Here is a 24,304-nt window from a genome sequence, read left to right on the forward strand (position 1 = left end):
CTACAGCGAGGCAAAGCAAGGCGAGGCAAGGTGAGGTGAGGTAAGGCAGGGCAAGGCCAGAAGGGTCCAGGCGTATCTGTGGGCAGTAAGGTATCCGATCAGCTCGATCAGACCCAGGTCCGAACCAAGCTGGTAGAGTGGACAGTGGAACTGAGATAGGAACAAGAAGCCATGTGCAGGGATCAGGATAGGCCGTAGGTTAGGGGTGGACGTTGCTTCGGGGAGAAGAATCGAAGGCTCAAGAAGACGGGAATGTACCTTGATCAACAAAAGAGGGACGAGATACTTTCCTTTGGGCCTCTCCGTAGGGGAGTATGCCGGGCAACCGACGGCAGGCGGATGTGCTCGCACGCTGGGGCTGATTGGCTCGGCCAGTTGGAACAGACCAGGCATTGGTCCGAGGACGAATGTGTGTGCGAGGACGACGAAGAAGAAGGGCGAGCGGGAGGACGAGCTTGGAAAGACGATGGACAAGGGGGAACTCGGTAGCGAGGGACGGACTGCAAAGTTGAAAGACACGGTTGACACGGGGGCCGCGGGTACGGGCGAGAGGTGATGATGTCGGGGAGTTGGAGGTGAAGGTGGAGAGGCGGAAAAGAAGCTAAGAGCAATCCATGTCTTTGGGGTAAAATAAAAAAACATAGTTAAGAAACAGAGGAACAAACGAAGAGCGAAGGGCAATTGAGGTGAAGTGGCATGTCAGAGTCAGATTCGGATGTGTGAAGTCCCAGACTCCCAGTGGAGGTGAGAGAGGGTGAGGTGGAAAAAGACAAAGTACCTTTTCCAAGAGGGCGAATGGGGTGATGGGAAAGTCAACCGCGCCCAGAAGGGGGGCCTTGCCGCCTTGGGGCCTTGCCTGGGCAAAAAGATGACAACAGCGAACGGTACCTCGGGCGACGGTAGATGATTGGACGTGGGCCTGTGGGCTTAGGTAAGATGACGGTTCCAACATGTACCTCGTTCCAAGTACCGTTTCTCTGTGCCTCTCTCTTTCTCTCACTCTTTCTCTCACACTCTCTCTCCGTGTGCCTTATTACCCTCGCCATGACAGGCCGTCCGTGAATTCTCCTTTGAGAGGCACGTATCAGGTCGCTTACCTTCCTTACCTCACGGTAATAAGGTATCCCTACCTTACGGATGTTTGTTCTTCATCAATCGTTGTCTTTGTGATGATACCCACATACCTGATGACCTTGGTTCGGAACAATGAATGTGTAACGTGAGGAAAAGGAAGAGGCGGCCAACCGATAAGACCCAGAAACATGTCCGCTTCACCTTGCTCAAGGTGCTTAGCTGGAATTCTTCGGCGCCTTGTTTCGAGGAAATCTCTCCGTGTCTACCATTCTCCATGGCCATGTGACTCGACTACGAGGTCCTCCTCCCCCTCCTCCTCCTCCTCCTCCTACCCGTCTCTCATTGTTTCGTGGGATCACCGTAATTCTGCAGCTTTTTCAGCTGCAATGTGCCCTCATTAAGTCGCCGATAGCGTCTTCATATTGGCCCACACTTCCTCTAAATGTGCCACTCACTCATGCCTCATGCCTCATGCAGCATCGCGATATCTCGCTTGCCTTAGAGCTTCCACTGCCTCTGCCTTGGTCAGTGGTCTACCTTACCTTAGGTTAGGTGGTTCAGGTTGCTGTTCGCTGCCTCTCAAGTCTTCTTCACAACTTCCCATCCATACCTAAGGTACCTCGCACTCGTCCCCAGTTCTCCAAAAAGGCGAGGGTAAAGATAGGGTGAGGCCACGAGCCTAACCATGCACGACACGAGCAGGGGGGAACGAAGACCCCTGTAATTCCAGAGACAGGGGGTCCCTGAGTAAACGGTGCGGATGGGGTGAGATCTCTCCCCCTCGCCCTTGCCCCCCTGCCTCCTTTCACCGAGTACGTATCTTGCCTCCTCCTGCGGGAAGAAGCTTGGACCTCACACAGAGAGGCACGTAACCAGCAATTGGGCGGCTTCCGTGGTGTGTATTCAAGGTTTCCCTTCCCTGCCTTTGCCTCTCCCTTCCAAATCTTCGTCTCTTGCTAATACCTGACCGAGACTTGCTCACCTTGCTTACACTGATTTGATTTAGTCTTTTATTTCAGATACATGGATATACGAACTGCCTTGATTGTATGGAATCTTGGAGCACAATCTACAACACGCCAACGCTCTCGACATGACTCCATGGAACATTGCGTGACATGCAAACTTCAGACACTGTGCTGATAGCCATACGTAGTCCTGGCAAGACGGTACCCGAATATGCTGCCAGTGTCCAATGTAAGCAACATGCACGCTTCTTACTCTTGATGCACATGTATCCAATGTGCATGTGGTCTCCTTGACTACGGATCAGAGACTAGAGTACCTAGGAACAGCCGCCAGATGCTATTTCCTTTTCTTTCCCGTCTCCGTGACAGGCAAAATAAAGTACGACTGACTCCTGCAAAGCCACGGGTTGCGGACAAAGCGTTTGTTTCCTGTCTTGTGTCTCGCTCCGGATTCAGATTCGGATTCAGATCCAAAACCATGACAACTTGTCACCCGGTTCCAACATACAACGTCCTCATGTTCCCAGGCATAACATTTTGTGTATAAGATGCACGATTGTGTGCATAGACTGCTTTCTCCAGTTGACCAGCAAGCTATGTACGTACTCGGACAAATACGAGGCCCATGGAGAGACATCGCAGGGTAGGTTGGCTAGCAACGGTCCCATTCGTGTTGGACGCAAAGTACCGGAACATCGGCCGAGATAAAGCAAAGACTTCGAAGCTCCGGATAGCAGATATGATCAGAGACGAGGAGCTCACCCACCAAGTGGCGTCCACGCTTGGCGAACTGCCAATCTTACGGCCCGTTATCGTGATTCAGATTTCTTCGTATCCTATGAGCTTCTTGCAAAAAGAGTTTGGTTGAATGCCCTCTTCTCCGCTTTCCGACCTGAAGTGTGCTCGTCATCCATCTACGACTCTTTCTTTCTCAAACCTCGTCTTATTCATAACAGCTGTGGCCGTTGTAGTCCGAAGGTCCGAAGCCACTTGAAGCCAAGGCGCATCGTGTTTCCACGTTCTGCTTTCCTCTTTGAGACTATGTTCCTAAGTTTTCCCATCACCCCTAGACCCTCTGGGCAGTTTTCTTCATGGCGCTATCCCGCTTGCCTCCCAACATGATTCGGATGAGGCAGAGATTCAGAACTACTGCTGCTTCGACAGCATTGATGGCTGTCCCCCTCCTGTCAGCCAAGGTGGCTGAAGTGTCGCCGAGCAGAGGCCGCCTTCGCCGCCGCGCCCAGGGCGCCGCAGAGTTCCCAGCGTCTCACCACGACGATTGACGGGAACACGCAATTCCCGCAGTTCCTGAGACGAACAGGAGGAGACAAACGACACGTTGACGTCTGCCGAAACTCTCGCAGCGTACTGCATCAGTCAAACTGCTGGCCAGTGGCCCGGGGCTCCCGCACAGAGCTCAGAGCACCTCAGCTACCTTACCTTTACCTTGCCTTACCTTATCCGCGGAAATGATAAGGTACGGACAAGGGAGGTCCCAGCCCCCCGAGAGCCGCTTCTAGACTCTGGTGTGACAGAAGTTATGAGGTGAGTTTGCCGATTTCTAGTCTTATTCTATGGTGGTCAAAGTGGCCTTGGTATCCTGGGAAAGCATCGACGACGCAGGTTCGAGTCAGAATCGGATCCTTTGGAGACGGATTGAATTGCGTGGCCAAGTCGGAGGTAAAGGAAGCAAGGAAGCGGAGCATCCCAGTATCTACCTACGTTACACATATGTAAGAATCGCTCTTACCCTAGCATGAATTTGGGACCCAAGGCATGCATGGTGGTTCTTTCTAGCTGATCTCAGGACATGCACAGCACAGAGCTGATGCCTTGAGCACATGTCGGGCTGCCTGAAGGAGGGTGAAAAAATAGAAGCTCACTTTAGTGAGGTGTAGCAGGTGAGGTAGATTCTCTCAATGGTAAAAGGTAAGATCATGTACAAGTTACTTTACCGCGATGGGGGTTGCCTTAGGAATCACCCCAGCTGCACAGAGAAAATGGCCGAGACCCACTTGACACGGCACGGAAGCGCACCGCGGCCGTGGGAAAAGACGGAGCACAAGGAAGGAGGCGGGGCGATGGGGACGGCAGGAACGGCAGGGAACACCACACGACGGGCGGCTATGCTTTCCGTCCCCTCAAATGGACTGGACTTGCCTTACTGCGTACCTAAGGAGGAAGAGTCCTGGGGATTGACCCACTTCTTCCAGCTCAGGGCAGGCGCGGGCAGACAACCTGCCCTAAGGTGACCAGGCACCCCGACGGCAGGCACGTCCTCCGTTCTGTCCCCATCACGCTCGTGGCTCGCTCACCTCTGTGCCTTCCTCGTGTAGATTTTCCTGAAGACCAAGGCAGTCGCTACCTTACCGTAACTTTTTCTTCTTTCTTGGTCGATTCCATTTCCGGTAAGGTGCGCTCGCGCAAGGTCTCCCTTTGCGCTCCTTTGGCTCCTTCCACGTCCCTTGCCGTTGGGACTGAGGTTGCCTTTTCCTTACTCTCCCGTCACACCCGGACCATGCTCCGACACGACGGCACTGCAACCTGACATCGTAAATCAACCTACCCTCGATCGACTCGGCATTCTTTGGCTCCCATCAATGCTGCTCCAACATCGTCTGTGGTTCTTCCCCCCGATTTCTAGAATCCCATGTTTCGAAACACAAACTGCTGCCGTCGTCCCAGGAACTGCACCATCCTGTACCCGTGCAACCCGCAGCAACACGCTCCTCTCATCGCCTCACGGAACCACCATCAATCACCATCAGTGCCATCCATTAGCAAACGCCAACGGCTTCACCATCGATAGCATTGCCTCCTCCATCATCAGCACGAGCATCAGCTTGAGCCTGCCTTGCATTGCACCGCACGGCATCCCACCTCCCTCAGCTTCTGCCTACGCCTGCATCCAGACGCACAGAGCCAAACTCACGGCCGCTTCACCTGCCAAGTACTCCTCCCAGCGCCTCCGACGAGGATTATGTGCCAACTGCTTAGCTGCAACCTCCTCCTCCTCTTCCGCCCTGTACTTTCGTTTTTGCAGCTGTCAGGATCTCATGCTGCGTCAAGCCAGCCAAATGGCTACTTACGCAACCTCTTCGACCTAATGCACAATCTCGAGGCCCCTGTCTTTCCTCGGACCTCCGTTGGGAATCTTGGTTCGCTCGTCGACCTAGTCCACCACTCATTGGACGCCTGTCGTCTTGAATACTCATGACCAACTGAAGCAGGCGGTTCACTGCCAAGGTTGTTGCAGTAACGCCCAAACCCCAAGGCCACAGCACACCAAGGCCCACATTCGGATGCCGGATCGACGATACCCATGTGCCGAGATATCTCTTCATGTCTCCGACCAAGACGATAACTCCACCATTGTTCGAGACAGTGAGACACACTACCCTCAACAGCCTGTTTGATCTTACTGTACCAGATCAAAGCTCAACCGTCAATCGCTAATCGCCAATCGAAAGACCCGGTGTCTAAGACGAACAAATGAGTGCGAAGACAGCAACAATACCCGAGACCTCGACACCGTTGATCTCTCATCGCACTTCCCTGCTATTTGCAAGCCGCGTCTGCAGACCCCGTGCGACGTCACAATGCCACAGCAGCCATTAGGACCCAGAACGGCAATAGCTCGCCAACGGGCGGCCGATTGCGTCGATCGTTCAGCCAGCATACTGTCGCCATACCCCAGGACTGAGTAACGCCACTTCAGTTCTTCAATGGCACAAAATATGACAAAGTACAGAACATACTTCCCATTCCGTAAAGCCTCGAGTTTGGTGGCCGTGCACCTGGACTGGACGGCTTGCATGCCAAATGATGTCGGGAGTTGACACCACCGAAGACAGGACGCAGAAAATAGCAAAGCAGTGGCCAAACTCGCTTGTCTAGTTTTTTCCTCAATCAAGCCATTCCTTTTCTCCCTCTACTTAGGGAGTCATCGGAGAATTGGGGCAAGTGAGGCTGAAGATGACAGCGGTCCGGCATCTACATACGGCGACGATCGCCCTCAATAGTGTCTTGTGCCATTGCCCCGCGGATATCTCCCGAGAAGCGAGACAGCCAGTAAACCCGGCAAATGTTATATGATGACATCCCTGTCCTTATGAAAGCGCGTTGTCCTTCACCGTTCCTTACGACCCTATCGCGCTTTCAGCATACCAGCTTTGATTGGTCCCCCAGTCCCGGAGCTGGGTCAGCATCATCCGAACGGTGAGGTTGGGGGAAATCCCCCACTCATGGCTTCAAGATTAGTACGGTCCACGACTCTAATAAGACACCAAGAACCTGACGCCTGGACGTTAGGTTACCAAGTCAGTCATAGCGACCGTTGCTGATTAGCATGTCGTTCTCATACACCACAAAAGGAGCAATAGCCCTCCCCAAAGGGCAGTGATCCTCATTTCGAGCAGAGCTGAGAGATGTCAGCCACGGCCAAAGGAAACAAGTTGGCGTCTGGCGTGGTCTTCGCCCTTCCAATAGAATGGAAGCCCTTCCAGTCCAACAGTTCCTTGATAAGCTGCCGGTTCAAATTTGGGAACTCTTAGGTCCTTGTCGAAAACATATCAACAGAAGATGACATCATACTCGGAGTTATGGGCCGCGACGTGGCTCCCCGAGGTGTGTTCTCGTCCCTTTCCAAGCAACGCTAGAGCTATTCTGAAGCATCAGCCCTCAACGTTCGAGCGTGGCGTCGATACGTGGGGTTGAGTACGGATATCAGGCATACAAAGACTCAAAGCCTACCAATCTTAGCGCGCGCAAAGTTGTTTCAAGACACTGTCCAGTCGCCCAAAGACAGACAGCATGACATTCCGGATTAGGACTCTCGCAGGCAATCTACAAAGCCGACAACCAGCAGAATCTTTTTTATTGTGTCCAACAACGCATCTTGATTAACTGAGACACCGTTCTACCGATCCATCAACTAAAGAAAGGAGGGGTGCCTCATTGCGAAACAATTCTTTGGATTTCTTCGAGCAAAGCAAACAAGCTCAACGCTAAGTTCCAGTGGACTGCAATACAGTGGGGACCCATTAGTGTCCATACAGCGCACAGTATCCCGCAAAATCAGGGATTTTCAACAGTAAAAATAAGCATTAAGCATAACAATAAAAATAAAAATAAAAACATAATATAATATATTAAGTAATAATTTATTATACTAAAAAGTTATATTAGGTTTTATATTAAATTCGTTGTGTTATTAAATCTTTATTAAAATATAATAAGATGAATTTTACTTATAGTGGATTATAGGGCGTTAAGAGTGCGAATAATACTGTGTTTACTAGTACGTTTTTAAGAAATTCGGGTACTAGTTTTTTAACTATTAATTAAGTAATAGAGAAAATTACTAAAATTTTATAAAAATAATTTCATATTATTTTAATAGTAAAATATTTTTAAGAATTTTCTTAGTTATAATTATTACTTAAATAGTAGAGATATTACTTATATTAGTATAATGAAGTTAGTGGGTTTACGCTGACGCACTGGGAGGTGTATTGAAACTAATGGGTCCTCACTGTACCCCTTCAGCCCTTGTTCCTCAAATGCCTGCTTTCGGATAGAGACAAGTCGATACCATTGACAGCCAAAATCTCGCACGGGCTTCCACTTTGGCCAGTTCTGGTGAGATCTCCACCAAACGAGGCCTTCCAACGTCGATCATGTCATGTTTCGGACGAATCTGGGGACTCTGACAGCGCAAGGGTCAAGTCGGCCTTGAGACTCGACAGATCTTGCAATTTTGCAAGTGCGTCTTTTCTGATCCACAGATCAATGGATGTACTTTGCGGGCGCCAATAACCCCGCAACAACAACCCGGTTCCTTTGCTTGCTCCTGCTCCCGGTGGAGTCTGATCCATGCGCTGGCAACTCATCGCTATTACCGGCCTGTTTGATTGATGGTGTCTATGTTCAAAACACTGACAACAACGATATCGGCCCCGAAAAGAAAGATCCGACTGGGTGACGGCTCGTCCCTCCAAATCAATCGTCCTCTATGCACAATTGTTGCTTATTCCAGCAGACTTTGGCGCACCGGACTTTCACTATTGGCTGATTATTCGTTATTTACGCCCAACAACTCGACTGTCTAGGTTGCGCAACCAGATGAAATGCAAGCCGCCGCAGATCCGCATGTGGAGTTTGATGACAGTTACACCAAGAATTTGTGATGCTACTGTCCCGTATAGCGGTAAGCACCAGCAACTGGCCGATATCGTCTCTGAGCCCCGGAAGGGATCTCATTCTCACCAGCCTGTGTTTGATCCTACCCAGGGATGAGCGCACTGAGAAACGTCGTGTATCCAGACGACAGTGAGCGTTCAGGCACCTTATCTTCGGCCGCACAGCAACTGCGACATACGTGTTCTCGAACTCCCTATTCAAGGCCCAAAAAGGCTGGTGTGGCTGGAAATAGGACTCCCAGTGGTTCCAAGGATATAGTCATCCTAGCTCCGCGTTCCTATGGTTTCGACCATCAACAACAATGGGCACCCGGACGGCACAGACGAACAGACTACAGCGATGGTGCGAACCAAGTCAGTCAAGGAGGTTCACCAGGCACGTGATATTGCCCTCTCACCCATCGCTGTCCAGCCAACTCCTAGCACAGAAGCGGCCGATTAAACGCTCCCGTCCGGCCCCAAGCTAGCGCTTTCACCGTATCGCCGTTTATTTCAGTATCCTCCACCGGAGCGTACTAAGACCTTCGGGTGCGCTTAGGCATGCAAGGTCAAAAGAAACGACAAAGGCAATATCCTATTCTTCCTCGTATGACGGCAGCATGCTTTCAGATTATTTCTTCCAGCGGAATACGATGTGTTGCCACGCGCTCTAAGAGCCTTATCCTTTCGCGTGGCCTCCGTCAAGTTTGCGAGGCAAAGAGGCCTCTGTAGTTCGTGATCCTCATCTCGAATGTCGCGAACACGGCGTATGAGAACAAAGGCAAGCCTGAGGCAGCCGCTAACAAGCAGCTATCCGTAGCCCCTACCTGGCAATGCTCGGCCGGTCAGAATATTAATCTTTGCACTCACTCGGGGAGGGTACCGTCGAGCTTACCACCAAGCCAACATACGATTTGCGAACCAGCATGTCGATTTCTCGATGTTCCTTGGGTTTCTTCGCAATTGACACCTTGATAATCACCCCATTGCCTCATGGGTCGGCTGTGATATTCAATCGGAGACTTGAAAGGACGTTGTCTCGCTGAACGATACACAAACGGCTTGCTGCTCCAAAACTTCGCAGAATTGTACGGCAGTGCGACCGCCACATAAGTTCCGTGTAGGTTCCGATATCAGAGTCTTGTAGTCGAAGGCGAGAATGGAGCATGCAGAGAGAACCTATTCTGTCTCCAGACCGAGTGCGAGCTTCAATTGAGACGCGATATTAGGGCCCTATCTTCTCCGCGATGCTGGTGCGGCAGCGCCGGATGTAGGCGTCATGACGAGGACATTTGGCGAAGCGATGGGGCCTAAGGCTATCTTGCCATCTCAATTACGTACGAAAGGGAGCGACAGCACTCGCAGCTCGCGGTGCGACTGGCCATCCCACGATGCACTAGTTGCGTCGGTACGGGGGAATGCATTGGATCAAGACCGACGAGTGTCGGTTACATAGCACCAGACAGTGACCCGTGCCGCTTCCACGCCTCTACCATCCATTCGGTAGCGCCCTCGTGAAGCAAAGGGAACTGGTGTACCAAGGGTCGCGTTCTTTCTCTGCTGCAGCGACGTGGCTATCTCCCCAGGTCCCTCCAGCCGGAACTCTCGTATCGCAGAGGTGTGATACAACAGTCGATAGTCCCGGTCACAGGACTCGAGATGGCGACTTACCGATACTTTTGTGGCAATTTACATGGATTTTTACTGATTGCACTGGTCATTGACTGGCCTCATGGTGCTTTTGAATCACCTCTCATGTCATACAAGGAACCATATGACGAGAAATGAGATTGCTCTTTCTACCCGCAGCTTGGCGATGCTGTCGAATACAATACAAATATCCCGACCCCAAAAATGGGTTCTTGAAAAGGATCATGGAAGCGTTTGACATGATACGCGTTGTTGATGACCATGCTGTGCTGAATTGAGCTTGTGTTCAACTCAGTGGGTGCTCACCGACGGGGAGCCGCATGGAAGGGCCTCCATGTGGGCGGATATGATCGACCCGGCAAATGCGACGTCGATGTTGCCGCTCGCCGAAGGCGGGCGCCTGGATAAATCGCAGCCCCCCTCTTGGACAGGAGTAGTGTTCCTTTCAAAACCCCACGAGGACGATAGTGCAGATTGTACATGCAGGCGGAAGTCGACGGGTACGAGCGGAAGATAATCGATGCAGGTTCCAATGCGCAAAGTATTCTTACACGGCTAGGCCGGTGGTTTCTTTGGGCACCCGATCCCCTTGCCCTCGTAGCTACTGATGCCTGCCTTCGCGCCCGCATCAGTTGTTGCCACACCACATGACAGCTACGTCTTGAGGGGATCTCTCAATCACTCACACTTGCTGCTCCCTGCGAAAATGCAAGATGCAGGCGAGGCCGGGGCTATAGTCTGACCTGTCTCACTCAACAGGTCTAGGTCTATGTAATCATTGTACTCCGTACCATGGATGTGTTATGGCGAGATGACGAAACAAGACACAATATAGGAGTGTCCATCGAGTACAGCAAGAGACTGCAGCAGGCTGTGGTGAGGATCACTGTTCCTCGCGGCGCGATTCTGTTCTTCAGAGACCCCGGAGAGATATGTCTATGCTTACAAACGCGCGCGCACACGCGTGGTCATGTGCCTGGCGGATATGCACGTGGTATCCCTTCCAAGACAGTGTCGACACTCAAAGGCTTCTGAGACAGACACGGGTGGTCAGCGGCACTACGGCCCTTGATCCAGAACACTACCTAACCCCAGCAGTGAAGAAGGTGAAGAGGAGGGGGGGTAGGGAAAGTGAATGGTCAGAGGGAAATTTAGAACGCCTAGGTCTCGCTCGACATTGACTCGGGAGGGAATCCGGGGCAGAGTCGAAGGGGGAGGAAAGGGAGGGTCATGTGGCATTTGAGACCATCTTGTGGTATCGGGTACAGAGTGGCACATGTAGTGCCAATGTACCAATGGTACATGGGACATTGGAATGTGGTTGTGGTCTTTTCGACCACTTTGTCGGATACCATATCACGGATTCGGACTCGGGGTCGACAATGGAGACGAGTTGCAAGAATCAGAGAAGACTAAAGGTATGTTTACACCAGCTTGTTGGTTAGGATGCTGATAGCGCTCAGGAGCGGTGGGATGCTTTCTTGGAAAACGTAATTGTATTGGTAAAGCAACATCTCGATGTTACTTCGCGAGACACTTATTGGGTGGTTGGCACTCGGCCCTGAGACGGAACCGGAGTCGAAGATGTCTCCCGGCAATGCCATCACAACCGCGACCGCGTGCTGCTTTTTTTGGGGAGCACTGCTTTGAAAACACATACAGCGAGATCTTAGAATGGTTGCACTATCCGGTTTCCAGGTAGATTTGCTTCATTTCGTGTGGCCCAGCGCAAATTATCACGTTATCCGGTTTTCGTATCATGCATATGTCGCCTACAACCCAGGCCCGGGATTCGGGTTTCATTGGGAGGGCGACTCCTGAGCTGGCAGAGAGATGCCGTCGTCTTGTCTTCCGAATGGGATTCGCAGGCGTCACATTGTACGAACGATACGATGCGGATTCCATTCCAGCGGAAGATCGCGATAGCTACTTGATCAAAATCGGAAAACCCTGGGTCAGCACATAGATGAGGCCTGGATCTATCGTTCCGTCACACAAATGCGTCTCGCGGGGGGGATAAGCCGTACTTTAAAGTTTGTCGCCGTAATCGCATCGCCGGTTTTCGCTTTGCCTTTCGTTTTACGTCTGCCCTGCCATGACGTTGGCGGGTAGGGGAGGGAGGAGGGGCGCGGATAGAGAAGGAGGGAAAGACCAGATTTGGGTAATTGGGACGGGCGAGGATCTTCACACAAGAAATCTGGTGTGCCTTGGGGAGAGGATCTACGAATCGGGAGGGGGGCAAGGACATGGCTGTGTCAACTGTTCTTTGTCTCCATGCACGAGACGAGATGATTGCCGTGTATGGCGTTCTGGGGGGGAACGAGTTGGAGATGCTATAATGCGCGATGGGATCGGAAAGGGAAGTGGGTAGGTATGGACGAGGGTAGGTGGGTTCTGGGCGAAAGAGATATAATCCAAGGGTCCGGCCGAGCATCATGGATGATCCCATCTAGAGGAACATGCGGTGGGGCGGATCGGAAGTATGGGCATATATCTTGAAGACCATCGTCGAGATCGACGAGAAGGGGTTTGCTTTTGACAGAAAATCCCGATGGCCAAAATTGAACAGGAACGGGGTGTGCAAAACGAGCATCTCCTCGTCAAGTACAAGTACGCAGAAGATGGAGACTAACTGATGTTCTTGGCCCTTGGGAAAAGTAGGAAGTATGAGCATGGCGGGACAAAAGGCAAAAAGAAAACCTAGAAAAAAAAAAAACTTGTGAAGATATTGGGAACGTGGAATCGGAAGCAGGGGATGCACCCCCATCGTCGCAAGTATCTAACGCGAAAAGCAAGGAACACACGATGCGCGAAGTGATGGCCGCATTAAGACCGCCCTACAACCCACACCTCTCTCTGCTGGAACCTCTGGAACATTGGAGAACCCCTGTGACGGCGAAGTCGCAGCGAAGAATTAAGAGTGCGAAGTTGGGATGAGACGAATTCTGACAAGACTGGCAATTTCATGTCAAATTATTGGATGAAATAGGCAAGGGCTTTCCAAGGTCGATAGACTTGGTCAGCAAAGATTCACTCACTTGGCAAAGCGGTACGCAAGTTATTTTGACTTTGTGTATTAAACTCAAAGTACTGCTATCTTGTTGGTGAGTACGGCTGAAGCGTACCAATCTATGGACCGTTCGAAAAAATCAATGAAAAACACTAAACACCAAAAGCCATGTTGTGGTTGTAAGGAAAGACAAGACGATCGTGACAGATAAGAAAAAGGCCGAGCATTATGAGACAGTTACGCCCCTCGTAGTGTAAGTATCCTCCCCCCTTTCTTCCATTTCCCACCCTTCCAGTTATCCCTTCCCTTTGACGTAAATAAGGAATGATTCGTAGATGTATGCCGGTCGCACTTGTACAGGGAGCGGATATCAAATGTTAAGACAGAAAAAAGAAAAATGATGACAAGAAATGAACAATGTAGTAAAAGGAAAAGTAAAGTCAGTCTCATATCATGCTCGCGTCGTCATGTGATGTCCTGTGTCCCTTCTATACCCTGCAATGCGCGTATGCTCATGCTCCGCTATGTAGTTCCTTACTCGCAAACCGCTTCACGAATGAACTGTCCAAGTTGTTTGGCCTGGGAAACTTGGTTAGTTGATGGATGGATATGAGGTAGAGGACTATAGACTTACATAATCGCCATGCATCATGGAGAAGTGGTTGCCAGGCATGTGCCTGGTCCTGAACTTGTTGATGTCCAGGTACTCATCCCAACGGTTGGCACCAAAGTCGGTTCTGTTGTCCAGAAGGAAGAGTGCGTGACCCGTAGGGTAGGGGTCAGGGCGAGGGTCGGATGGCAAGTGGCAGACACCGTCCTCGCACCAGATGGCCATGACGTTGGGGCACTTGTCCTTGGGGATGGGCTCCGCAGTGTAGTTGCTAAGGGCAGTGACACTGGCGGCGAAGTGAGGAAGGAGCCATGAGGGGATCTTCTTGTTGTCGTCGTCACCCTCGCCGAGCAGGCCGATGGAGGCGAACCAGGCGTGGAGACTCTTGGGGAGAGGCTCAATGGTGATGGGGCAGGGAGCATCGATGATGATGAGGTTCTCGACACTCTCGCCGGCCTTGGTGAGCTGGTTGACAATCTCGTAGGCGATGACACCGCCCGCAGACCAGCCGGCCAAGGAGTAGGGACCTTTCGGCTGTCTTGCTTTCATGGCTTCGATGAACTTGGAGGCCATGCCGTAGACACCGCACTTGTACTCCTCGGGCGTCTTCATGAAGGGGGAGAAGAGACCCCAGACAGCCCACTGTGTGGAGACCTGGCTGATCTCGGTATAGGAAGTCGCGCAACCACTGCCGTCGGGAACCATCCAAAGGTTCTTGGTGGCAGTGCGGGTGCTGCCTTGAAGAAGGATGGAAGTCGCCTTGCGGTGAGGGTAGTTGTCAATGATCTCTCTTGGTGGAGGGGGCTTGGTGATGGACGCAGTGGTGTTACCAGGGTGAGTGTTAATCTCTCTGGTAGGCTCCACCTTCTCCCGCCGAGCGACAGGAGCAGCCTTTGCAGGCTTGGGTGCGGCGGCGGCCTTCGGCTTTGGGCCAATGCCAAGAGCCTTCTCGACCTCCAAGAGAGAGGGGTTTGTGACGAAGAGATCGTTGGGAATGTCCTGGCCAGACTTCTCACGGAGAGTGCCCAGGATTGACAAACTCATCAGAGAGTCCATGCCCAGAGCAGCCAAGTCAGGAGCGGCGATAATCTCCTCAACCTCGACACCCATCTCGGTGGCAATGGTTTCACGAAGGATGTTCTGAAGATCATCACAATCCTCCTCCTGAGCATCGCCCTTGACTGAACGGTCGCTCTCCTCGTAGGGAGTGGTGACGTTGGAATCAGACTCAAGCTCGGGAGTCTCGGAGACAGAGCCGCTAGAATCACCAGAGTCCTGGACGTAACTATCCTTTCGGTCCGGGCTCTCGAACTGGCCAAGGAAGATCTTGAAAGCTCCGATGGTGGGATACTCGACGAAAGCGTGAGAGTCAATGTCGATGTCAAGCTCCTCACGCATTCTGCCGGAGACGGTCAGAGCCATCAGTGAGTCACAGCCCAGATCAGTGAAGGCGATGTTGTCAGCGAGTTCATCTTGGGTAACACCAACTTCCTTCGCTAGGATGTCAAACACATCTTGGACGACGGAGCGCTTGGAGAGCTTGGCGTTGACAGCTTTGAGGTTGCTTGCAGTGACCTGCTTGGAGGCCTTCTCCTTGCCGCTCTTCTCCTTGACGGGAGCAGCCTTGGCAGGGGCAGCAGCCTTGGGTGCCGTGGCCGCAGTAGCAGGTGCAGCACCTGCCGCAGCACGACCACGAGGAGGAAGAACCATGTTAAGGACCTTGCGAGGGATGGACTGGAACTTAACATCGCCAGCAACACCAATGATGCGGTCGCCGTCAAAGACGTACGCATCACCAGCCATCATCTTGGTGCCCTTGACAGGCTGCATGCGGATGTAGGAGCGGTAAGTCTTGGTCTTATCGAGCTTCTCCGTGAATCTCATAGAGCCCCATCCGTGGGAGATGAAGACTTGCTCGCGAGAGTCAATGGCATCAGTACCGTTGATGATGAAGCCAGAAATGTGGCAACAACTGTCAATCCAGTAGGGGTTGAAGAAGAAGTCTCCATCTCTGTCGGTAGTCTGGAAGCTGACCTTGGCGGTGGCTTCACAAGTCTTGCTGTCAAGAATGACCTCTTCCATACCCTGGTACTTGGTATCGTAGTCAACCAGAGCAGTGAAAAGCTTGTAAGTCAGGCCACGGCCAATCTTAGAAGCCTTGCCTTGCCTCTCGGCCTCCTCAAGAGCATCGATGCGACCCTTGATGAGGTAGCTGACACGCTCGAACTCGTCAGCCCACTGCTCAGTGCTGCCGTACACGACCTTGCAAGTGGCGTGCTCGGTCTTCTTGGCACCCTCTCCAGTGTGGAAGCTGACATCGGCGTAGCCGAGCGTTGCGTTGGCAGTAACAGTGGTTCGCAAGATATGAGCATCAAGCTTGTCGTTGAAGATGAGGGTCTTGGGCACCTCGACGTTGGCAACATTCAATCCAATGTTCTCGGTGTCGGGACGAAGCATCTTGTAAGCGTAGTCTGCAACGGTCATGGCCATATCGGCGTAGAGAGTAGAAGGGCACAAGGGTGCGCCGTTGCACAAGTGACCCTCAACGAGAGGGCGGGTGTCGGGCCTCGACAGGTTGGTCTCGGTCTCGATGAGAGCGATATCGCCCTTGACGTCCTCGTTGGTGACAGCATGAATGGAGGTGGTCGATAGCTTGGGCCTGGCAGGCTCGATTTGGAGGGGAGCCTTGACAGCGGAAGGACCACGGTTCTTGGTAAGACACCAATCACCAGTGTACTGGAGCCAGTAGTTCTTCTCGTCGAAAGAGTAGGTGGGAAGATCCAGAAGACGAGTGCAGTTGGTGAAGTCGCGGTGGAACTCATCCCAGTCCAAATTGATACCAGCAGTGTGGAGAGCGCACAGAGTGTTGCTAAGAATCTTGTAGGTAGGCTCGTTGCGACGGAGGGTGGGCACAGCAATGGTGCTGATGCCGAAGGAAGACTTGACAAAGTTGGCAAGGACGGGGTGAGGGCCGACCTCAAGCCAAACAGTCTTCTCATCAACAGCGCCAGACTGCTGGGCGTGGACAAGGCCGCCAAGGAAGTTGACGGCGTCACGGGCGTGGTTGCGGAGGTAAGCAGCGTTGACTGGCTCGTGCTCGACCATCTTGCCAAGGAGAGGCGAGATAATGGGCACGCGTGGCATGTCGAAGCTCACGGAGCGAGCAAGGGTCTCGAAGTCATCCAAGATAGGATCAACCTGGGCAGAGTGGAAGGCGAAGGGCACCTTGAGCTGAGTGCACTTGAAGCCAGCAGTACCAAGGTACGAGGAGATCTCGGAGATCTTGGCGGCAGCACCGCTGAGGACGGTCTCGCGGGGACCGTTGATGCAAGCAACGTTGACAGCCTCAGCCTGGGCGCCAAGAGCCTCCATGACAGCCTCCACAGGGCCTGTGACAGCAAGCATGGCGTGAGTGCCGGCGGTGCACTTCTGGACCAAAAGCTGGGCGCGAGCTCCAACAAGGTAGATAGTGTCGCTGGCAGACAGGACTCCTGCGGCGTTGAGAGCAGCATACTCGCCCAGGGAATGACCCATGACAGCGCTGGGCAGAATGCCCCAGGAAGCCCAGAGACGGGTGAGAGCCATCTCGAAGCAGCAGAGGCCAAGCTGCACAACAACTGGGGACAGCTTAGTAACGTCGGGCTCGCTACCGTCGATCAAGGACAGGAAGCTGGGGAAGCCATGAATCTGGGCGAGCTGGTTGAACTCGTCGATGCTATCGCGGAAGACGTGATAATGGGCGTACAGGTCCTTGCCGAGACCAGCATAGTGAGAGCCCTGTCCCGTGAACATGAAGGCAACCTTGGGCTGCTGGGTAGAGATAGGAGTGAAGTTCTCCTTGAGTCTGTCCTTGAGCAGACGCTGGGCCTCAGGGAGGTCTGAAGCAGCAACGTTCATGCGCCAGTAGTGCTGGATGCGACGGGCAGTGGTGGTGTAGGCCACGTGAGCAAGAGGAGTCTCGGGGTTCTGTTCCATCCAGCCAACAAGTCTCTCGGCGTTGCGGATCATGGCAGCCTTGGACTTGCCGGTGACAGTAACGACCTGGACACTGCGAGGATCGGCCTCAGCATTGGCCGCAAGGGGTGCGTCCTCCAAAAGGAGACCAGTGTTGCCACCAGCAGCACTGAAGTTGTTGACGAAGATGCGTCTGGGCTTACCATCTCTCCTCTTGAAGGGAGTGAGGTGGAATGCAATGTTGACATTGCGCTCTGAAAGGTCCTTGGGGAAACCCTTGTTGATCTCCTTCTTGATACCGACGTGAGGAGGAATCGCGTTCTTCTTCATCATCATCAGCACCTTGGTAAGGGCAGTGACACCAGAAGCAGCTTCTCCGTGTCCAATGTTGGACTTGACAGCACCCAGGTACAGAGGGCGGTCAGCAGCTCTCTTGCGGTCAGCAGGAGCGAAGACGTTGGTAACTGAAAGCATCTCAGTGCCGTCACCGGCCTGGGTGCCAGTACCGTGCATCTCGACGTAATCAACGTCAAGAGGGTCAACACCAGCCTCGTCGAGAATGTGCCTCGACAAGATAGACTGGGTAGGTCCGTGGGGGTGAGTGATGGAAATGGCATCAGCAGAGTGGTTGGTCGCGGTGCCCAAAATCACAGCCAAGATATTATCCTTGTCAGCGACGGCATCATCCAGACGCTTGACAATGACGGAGGCACAGCCGTCAGCACGGCAGTAGCCATCGGCGCCGTTGTCGAAAGTGGCGCAGGGTCCGGTCTTGGACAGGAACTGGCCACGCGACAGACCTGCGAAAATATCCGGGTTGGTCATGCAAGACAGACCACCGACGATGGCGGTGTCGCAGTCCTTCACCCACAGAGAGTTGCAGGCAACGTTGAGGGCAGCGGCACTGGACGAGCAGGCCGTGTCGACGTTCAAACTAGGACCACTGAAGCCAAAGTGGTAGTTGATGCGACCGGGGCCGAAGGCTCTGACACCACCAGTAATGTAGTAGGTGTCGACCTCCTGAGCGGCGTTGATTTCACGCCAATCGTCAGAGGTCTGGCCGTAGAAAGTACCAATACGGTCCAATCTTGTAGAGGGTGTCCTGTTGGGCACATATCCGCACATCTCGAGGGCCTCGTAGGCGGTAGTCAGGGCCATACGCTGCATGGGGTCGGTCTGGAACGCCTCACGGGGAGACATGTTGAAGAAACGGGGATCGAAGTATCCCGGGTTCTCAATCCAGCAACCGTATTGACTGTGACTGGTGTTCACAGCCTTGCCGGTAATATCGTAATGGGTTGCGACCGGGAAACGATCCGCAGGCACGACCCTGTGCACATCCAGACCCTTGGAAAGAAGCTCCCATAGCTTCTCGTGGCTGGCGGCGTCGGGGAAACGACCGGCCATACCAACGATGGCCAGCTTGCACTTTCCGCTGGAGCCGTGGTTGCCAATAGGAGAGTTGTAGCTTTCTCTCTGGATTCTAGGTCCAGGGCGGACGGTAACGTCCAACTGTGTCTTGTCCTTGATCAACTTGGAAAGAGTCTCGGCATTGTGTGTGGGGCCGAAGGGGATAACGAGGCAAGTTGACCCCTCGAAGTCGCGAGCAGTCTCGATGCATCCCTCAATGCCTTTCTGGAATTGAAGCACATCAATGAGGCACTCGTGTGTGACGGCCTTGATGAGAGACTTGGTGTCGGTCTCGGCGAACCAAATCCCCTTGGTGCCTGACATGATGGCAGAGCGAGGCTTCGTCTTAGCCAGAATTTCGGCGACCTTGGGGTCGTTGAGGCGCAGGATCTTCTCGATATCTGCGGTACCGTGAAGGTGTGATGCGTGGTAGGGTCCGTAGACGGGAATAGCCGTCGGCTTGACGCCGAAGACATTCTGGTCCTCAAGGGCCTTGAGGGTAGCCGGCGGTCCTGAGATTGCCAGGCTTGATGCCGACACAGCGCTAACGTATGCTTGGCTGGCGACGGGGATATACTGTGGCAAGGTTAGAGGCCGTAGATGAGACGGGACTCTTGAAAAATGAGGCTTACATTAGATTCATGGAAATTAGTAAGTGCCTCTTTGGCTTCGGATTCCTTCAGGCCGGGAAGGATGTGTGTCCAGGGTTCAGATTGACCGACCGGCGGGCTAAGCCTCTCAGCCAACGAGCCGACGTGGGTGCCGGTTCGGAAGGCCATGAGGACTACCTGAACGGCAAGGGGTATCAAGGTAGAGACTGAAGGGGTCGAGGCGATAGCAGCGGCGGCGAAAAGCCCCGTGCAAAGACCCATGAAGAAAGTGTGTTCGTGGACAGAGACATCTTGCGGCTCCTTTTCGTGGCGGCTACACGCTTGTTAGTGGAGATGTCACAGAAAGAACTTTGGCTAGTTGTCCAGGCGACGTACTCGATGTAATGGGCCAACTGGGTGATACACAAGAGGGCGCTGTCGATACCAGGATGCTTGATGCTCTGGGCGTGGTAACGCTCGTTGAGTTGGCGGAGCGTCAGGAACGTGGGGAGCTTCGACCGTTCCAACTTCCCCAAACCATCGATCTCCTCCCTCAAAGCCTGGCCAGCCTGGTCGAGGAACGTCTTCGCAAGGGTGCTCGGATTCCCTGAACGGCAGAACTCGGCGAGAAATCCATGGGTATCAAGTGACTGATCTCCGAAGAGGAGATAAGACATCATGTCGGCCATCTTGAAGGGTTGTCGACATAGATTTCCTAGGGTGATGAGGTTCCGATGGTCTGGAAAAAAGAGTATGTCTGTAGGGGAGAGTCTCTTGAACTTATATGACTGAGATGGGCTCGAGACAGGACGGGCAACGGGTGTGCACACCAATCCAATAACAGACCACCTCCCGAGTTACTCAACCCAGCTGTCAATGTCATGGCTGATGGATAGTGGTATCAATCACAACATGCAACACATGCTGGTAAGAGAGGGAGTGAGGTAAAAGGGGAGGGGTGCGTGGACAGAATCCATCCCAAGTATCCGCACGCCCCCGTGCACCCCCTTCCCTTCGTTCGCACTAGGGCCCATCCTTCTCTCGCCCGGGTGGCTAGCGTCAGTCCGGCCCTGAGAATCCTCGGTGACCGAAGTTCATGGATGATTTTCAGTGTCTTGCCGCTTCGGTCGAGACCCATTGGTTCAGGGCAAGCGATCAAGGCCGCCACACGGGCTTCCCTACTCCAATTCATCTATGCTGAGTGAACGGGCAGCCGGACAGACAGAGGAAGGACCGCAATGGGCCGCAGCGCGGCAACTCGAGCGGAAGCAAGGCAGAGCGGAATTTGGCTCACGCTTTTTGCCAATGTTTCTCACACTCGAGGATCCACACGCCCAGGCCGGCGCCGTGGAGAGAGGGATAGAGAATGTACCGGCTCGTGTATCGATTACTCGTGACTCGGGCTTCTTGGATGGCACATATCTCGAGTTGGAAGTAAGCAGTAGTAAGTGTACCTGTCGGTGGAGCATGTCAAGTACACCTTGGCCAAACATGACGTGATGACACCAGGAGTGTTGCCTGGTCTACCTGTCCAGAAGCCATGATATACTACCGTATAGGGTAGGCAGGTAGCGCAGGGCTGTACAATAGCAGCGTCGTGAGTTACCTTACGGGACGAGTTTCGAGCAAGCTCGCATGGCAGTCGAAAGAAAACGAGTTTCGATCTCGGAAGCGTTAACAGCAAGAACACGATCGAAAGCGGTGAAACGGGTTTGAGAAGAAGACGGTCCGTTAAGGGTAAGCACCAAGATTACCTCGTTAGGCGTGATCGAGGGTGCTGGAAAGGCGTCAACCTGGGAGCAGGGCTGGCATCAGAGGGACGTCGAGACCGGACCACGTCGAGCCTGCACCAGATGTCATGAGGAGAGTACTGAAGAAGGTAAGCAGAGCAAAGATACGAAACATGGCCACGCAGGGCAGCAGCATACGGCACCATGGTAGAAACGGTCTGGTGAAACTGCGCAATACGAGCCAGGCCGGGTGCGCAGACTGGGTCTCTCACAGCTCGCGATGCGGCTTCCCCACATGGAGTTGAACGGCGTGTCAGGCAATTCGGCGGGCGGCAGGCCTGTCGGATTCCAAGAGAAGAGCTCGGATGGAGAGCGCGTAAACAGGGTGAATGGGCGTTGGGTAGGTCGATTGCGGATTGCGGGATGCGGACTGTGTGCGATTGTGGTCGTGGTTGTGGGGGTGGGCGCTGGGTCGACGCTTTGTCCGACGGACATCCCCATGGACATTGCCAAAGCGAGATGAACCCAGAGATAGAAACCAAACCGACACGCCCCACGCCCCCTCCTTTTTGGGGGCTTCAGGACCAATGGATGATCATGATTTTGGCGTTTGGAAGAGAAGAGGCGAAGGATTAAATGGCAATGGTTGCTGATGTGTCGGATTTAGATAGAATGCATATCGACGTTTGGTGATCTATCGCGAGCACTGGTGGATGGATGTCCAGTTAGAGATGGCAGAAGAGGCTGACGGGCTGGAAGAAGGATGCGAGACGTTGCTGGGTGAAGTTCGGAGAAAAAGACACAACTGCCCTGCCCTGGCTGACGTCGTCGGACTTGACGGTGGTGGGGGAGAACGGCGGCGGACGGGATGCGGGCAAGTGGTGGGCTGCGGCTTGCGGCTTGCGGCTTGCGGCTCTCAAGGAAGTTGGACGACGCCCACCACCGCACTCCATGTTCCTTCCTTCATCGATTGAAAAGATACGTTCCTGATTCCGATACGTACCAAGCTCGGATAGGTAAGCAAGGTGGATCGCTTCCTTCTTCCATTGCCCACCGTTGCCCCTTTTGGTGCAAGAGTGGGGTCTCGGGCCCCGGCAAGTAAATGGGCAAGGGGGAAGAGCACCACCTTTCGATCTCACCTCACCTCACCCCACGTCCGGTAGGGCCAACAGGTGGGCACGTACCGATCAAAGTGGGCACAACTTGCAAAGTGAGGGTGTTGTCGTCAAACGCCTTCCTCTCTTTTCCTGCCCACGCACCGTGGCACCTTAACACCGCCCAGCTCCTACCAATCCACCCAGTGCTATTCCCGTCCACCTCATCATGCTCATGTCAGAACAGGAGAGGAACGTACCGCCCCTTCACCTGAAAACTGTGGTACCCAGAATAGCTGTCTCTTGACTTACCTACCTCAGCAGGAAAGCGGATATTCTTGATACCTACCACGCCCTTCCGAGTAAGGTACTCCCGTAGTGTACCTATCCCTACATCGACATCCATATCCCTATTCATAGTGAATATGCAAGTTACAGCGCCCGGTACCGAGGAAGGTATCGTTATGGGAAGCTTGTTTCTCCATTCTTTAGCTGCATCTGGGAAAGCATAGACTGTTCAGCCGGTCTTTATCCAGAGAAACGGTCACTGATACTGGACTGTACCGTTCCCAAAAGAAACGAGGCCAACGCAGGTCCCCAAACACAAGTCCACTCACCTCTTATGGGTAGGTCAATCATCGCCTCTCGATGATGGTCGGTCAGCAACACGTACCTCAGTACACGGTCAATGTACCTTTGGCAGTACCTTACTTCGTACCTGGGAACTCCGGATACAGCCAGTAGGTAGGGTTGGAGTTGGAAGGCAAAAAATGTGCGGACGGTGCGGTGCGGGCCATGGATGTTCCGGGAAGATCCCTTTTCTATTGTCGCCAGGTCTATCGTTCTTCCCTTCCACTTCGTGAACCTGGTTCCGGTACGTACACGGCCACACGGCGAACCTTGGTCAGGGCAAGCGTGGCACTCGTGGCCTTGTCTCTCGGGGCTCGCATCCCCTTCCGCAGCCTTGCCTCTTCTAGTAAGGCGTCGAGGCAAGGGGTCCCATTTGGCGTCGTTTCCCCTTACGCTTATTCCTATTCTCTGGAGCCGGTTCAGAGCCTCGACCTCTTCTTAGTGAGAGGGGACTGCAGATCATCTCCTTGACTCCATCTGCCAGCTCCCTTGCCACGCCGTGCCATGGGCCGCCTCTCGAGCCAAATCTCCACTATCTTCCCGGATGCCGTGCTTCGACCTCGACCGTCGAACAGGCCATCGTCTATTGTGGGCATAGTCGACTTCCACCGTTCCACCGGACACGCGCGCGCGCGCACGCTGCACCTAATTACCTACACCACTACCTCCATGCACTCACTGTACGCCCTGGCGGAAGCTCTCGCGGAGCCTCTCGCAGAAGCACAAGCGCGGCGACGGCGGCGGCAGGAACAGGAACGCGCTCTGGAGTTTGAACAAACGTCCCCACTCGTACCACTCAAGCGCCACTCCAGTCGGCTTCGTCTCTACTCTAGGCCCTCTGTGTCTGTATTCCAAACATTCGATTACCAAACACAAGCACCGCTGGCAAAACAGCCTGCGTCAGCACGGTGCCACACGTCCTAGAGGACATCGCTTTCATCCGATACATGGCACATGCCGTTTGGAAACACTCGGATGGCAAAGACGGACAGTGATAGAACAGACCGACACACTCGTACGCATCCACGCACTCGCTCCATGCCTCACCTTACTTTCCTCTGTCTTGGGCCCTTTGCTCAGCTGTGCTGGAATTCAGATGCTTCTTTCACAAGCACCTTAATCGGCTCTCCCGGCTCTCAGCACCGACCTATTTCTTCCTTTTTCCAGAATAACCTGGAAGCCACAAGTGGTATCCGAATCAACGGTCCGACGGACAACGGCCAAACCAAATCCGATCATGTCTTTCATCGTTTATGTTTGCTCAGGATCTGGTCCAGGCAACTTACACACATCCTAGGCAATATCAGGCTGACGACCAGAACGACGACCGCAACACAATGATAAATCGCCCCAGAATGCGAAGTACGGTATACGGTGCTGCACTGCATGGCTTAGCACAGGACAT

The 24,304-nt window shown here is 53.3% G+C and overlaps 4 protein-coding genes across 4 annotated transcripts; 2 read left to right on the forward strand and 2 right to left on the reverse strand.

The window, feature by feature from the left end:
• On the reverse strand, nt 1-1,264 carry CTAM01_00941 (uncharacterized protein; the record flags this gene model as incomplete). Its single annotated transcript, XM_060516985.1, has 3 exons — nt 1-618; nt 1,107-1,146; nt 1,185-1,264. The coding sequence occupies 3 exons, from the start codon at nt 1,262-1,264 to the stop codon at nt 1-3; spliced, it is 738 nt and encodes a 245-aa protein (XP_060388447.1).
• A 3,378-nt stretch (nt 1,265-4,642) lies between these two features.
• CTAM01_00942 (uncharacterized protein) lies at nt 4,643-5,149 on the forward strand (the record flags this gene model as incomplete). Its single annotated transcript, XM_060516986.1, has 1 exon — nt 4,643-5,149. The coding sequence occupies one exon, from the start codon at nt 4,643-4,645 to the stop codon at nt 5,147-5,149; it is 507 nt and encodes a 168-aa protein (XP_060388448.1).
• Nucleotides 5,150-8,192: 3,043 nt separating this feature from the next.
• CTAM01_00943 (uncharacterized protein) lies at nt 8,193-8,709 on the forward strand (the record flags this gene model as incomplete). Its single annotated transcript, XM_060516987.1, has 3 exons — nt 8,193-8,199; nt 8,249-8,344; nt 8,495-8,709. 3 exons carry the CDS (start codon nt 8,193-8,195, stop codon nt 8,707-8,709), a joined length of 318 nt encoding a protein of 105 aa, XP_060388449.1.
• A 4,706-nt stretch (nt 8,710-13,415) lies between these two features.
• On the reverse strand, nt 13,416-20,134 carry CTAM01_00944 (beta-ketoacyl synthase; the record flags this gene model as incomplete). Its single annotated transcript, XM_060516988.1, has 4 exons — nt 13,416-13,460; nt 13,516-19,431; nt 19,488-19,779; nt 19,842-20,134. 4 exons carry the CDS (start codon nt 20,132-20,134, stop codon nt 13,416-13,418), a joined length of 6,546 nt encoding a protein of 2,181 aa, XP_060388450.1.
• Nucleotides 20,135-24,304: the final 4,170 nt, after the last annotated feature.

The sequence above is a fragment of the Colletotrichum tamarilloi genome, assembly GCF_030869305.1.
Source record: "Colletotrichum tamarilloi strain Tom-12 chromosome Unknown Scaffold_2.1, whole genome shotgun sequence".
NCBI classification, from domain to species: domain Eukaryota; kingdom Fungi; phylum Ascomycota; class Sordariomycetes; order Glomerellales; family Glomerellaceae; genus Colletotrichum; species Colletotrichum tamarilloi.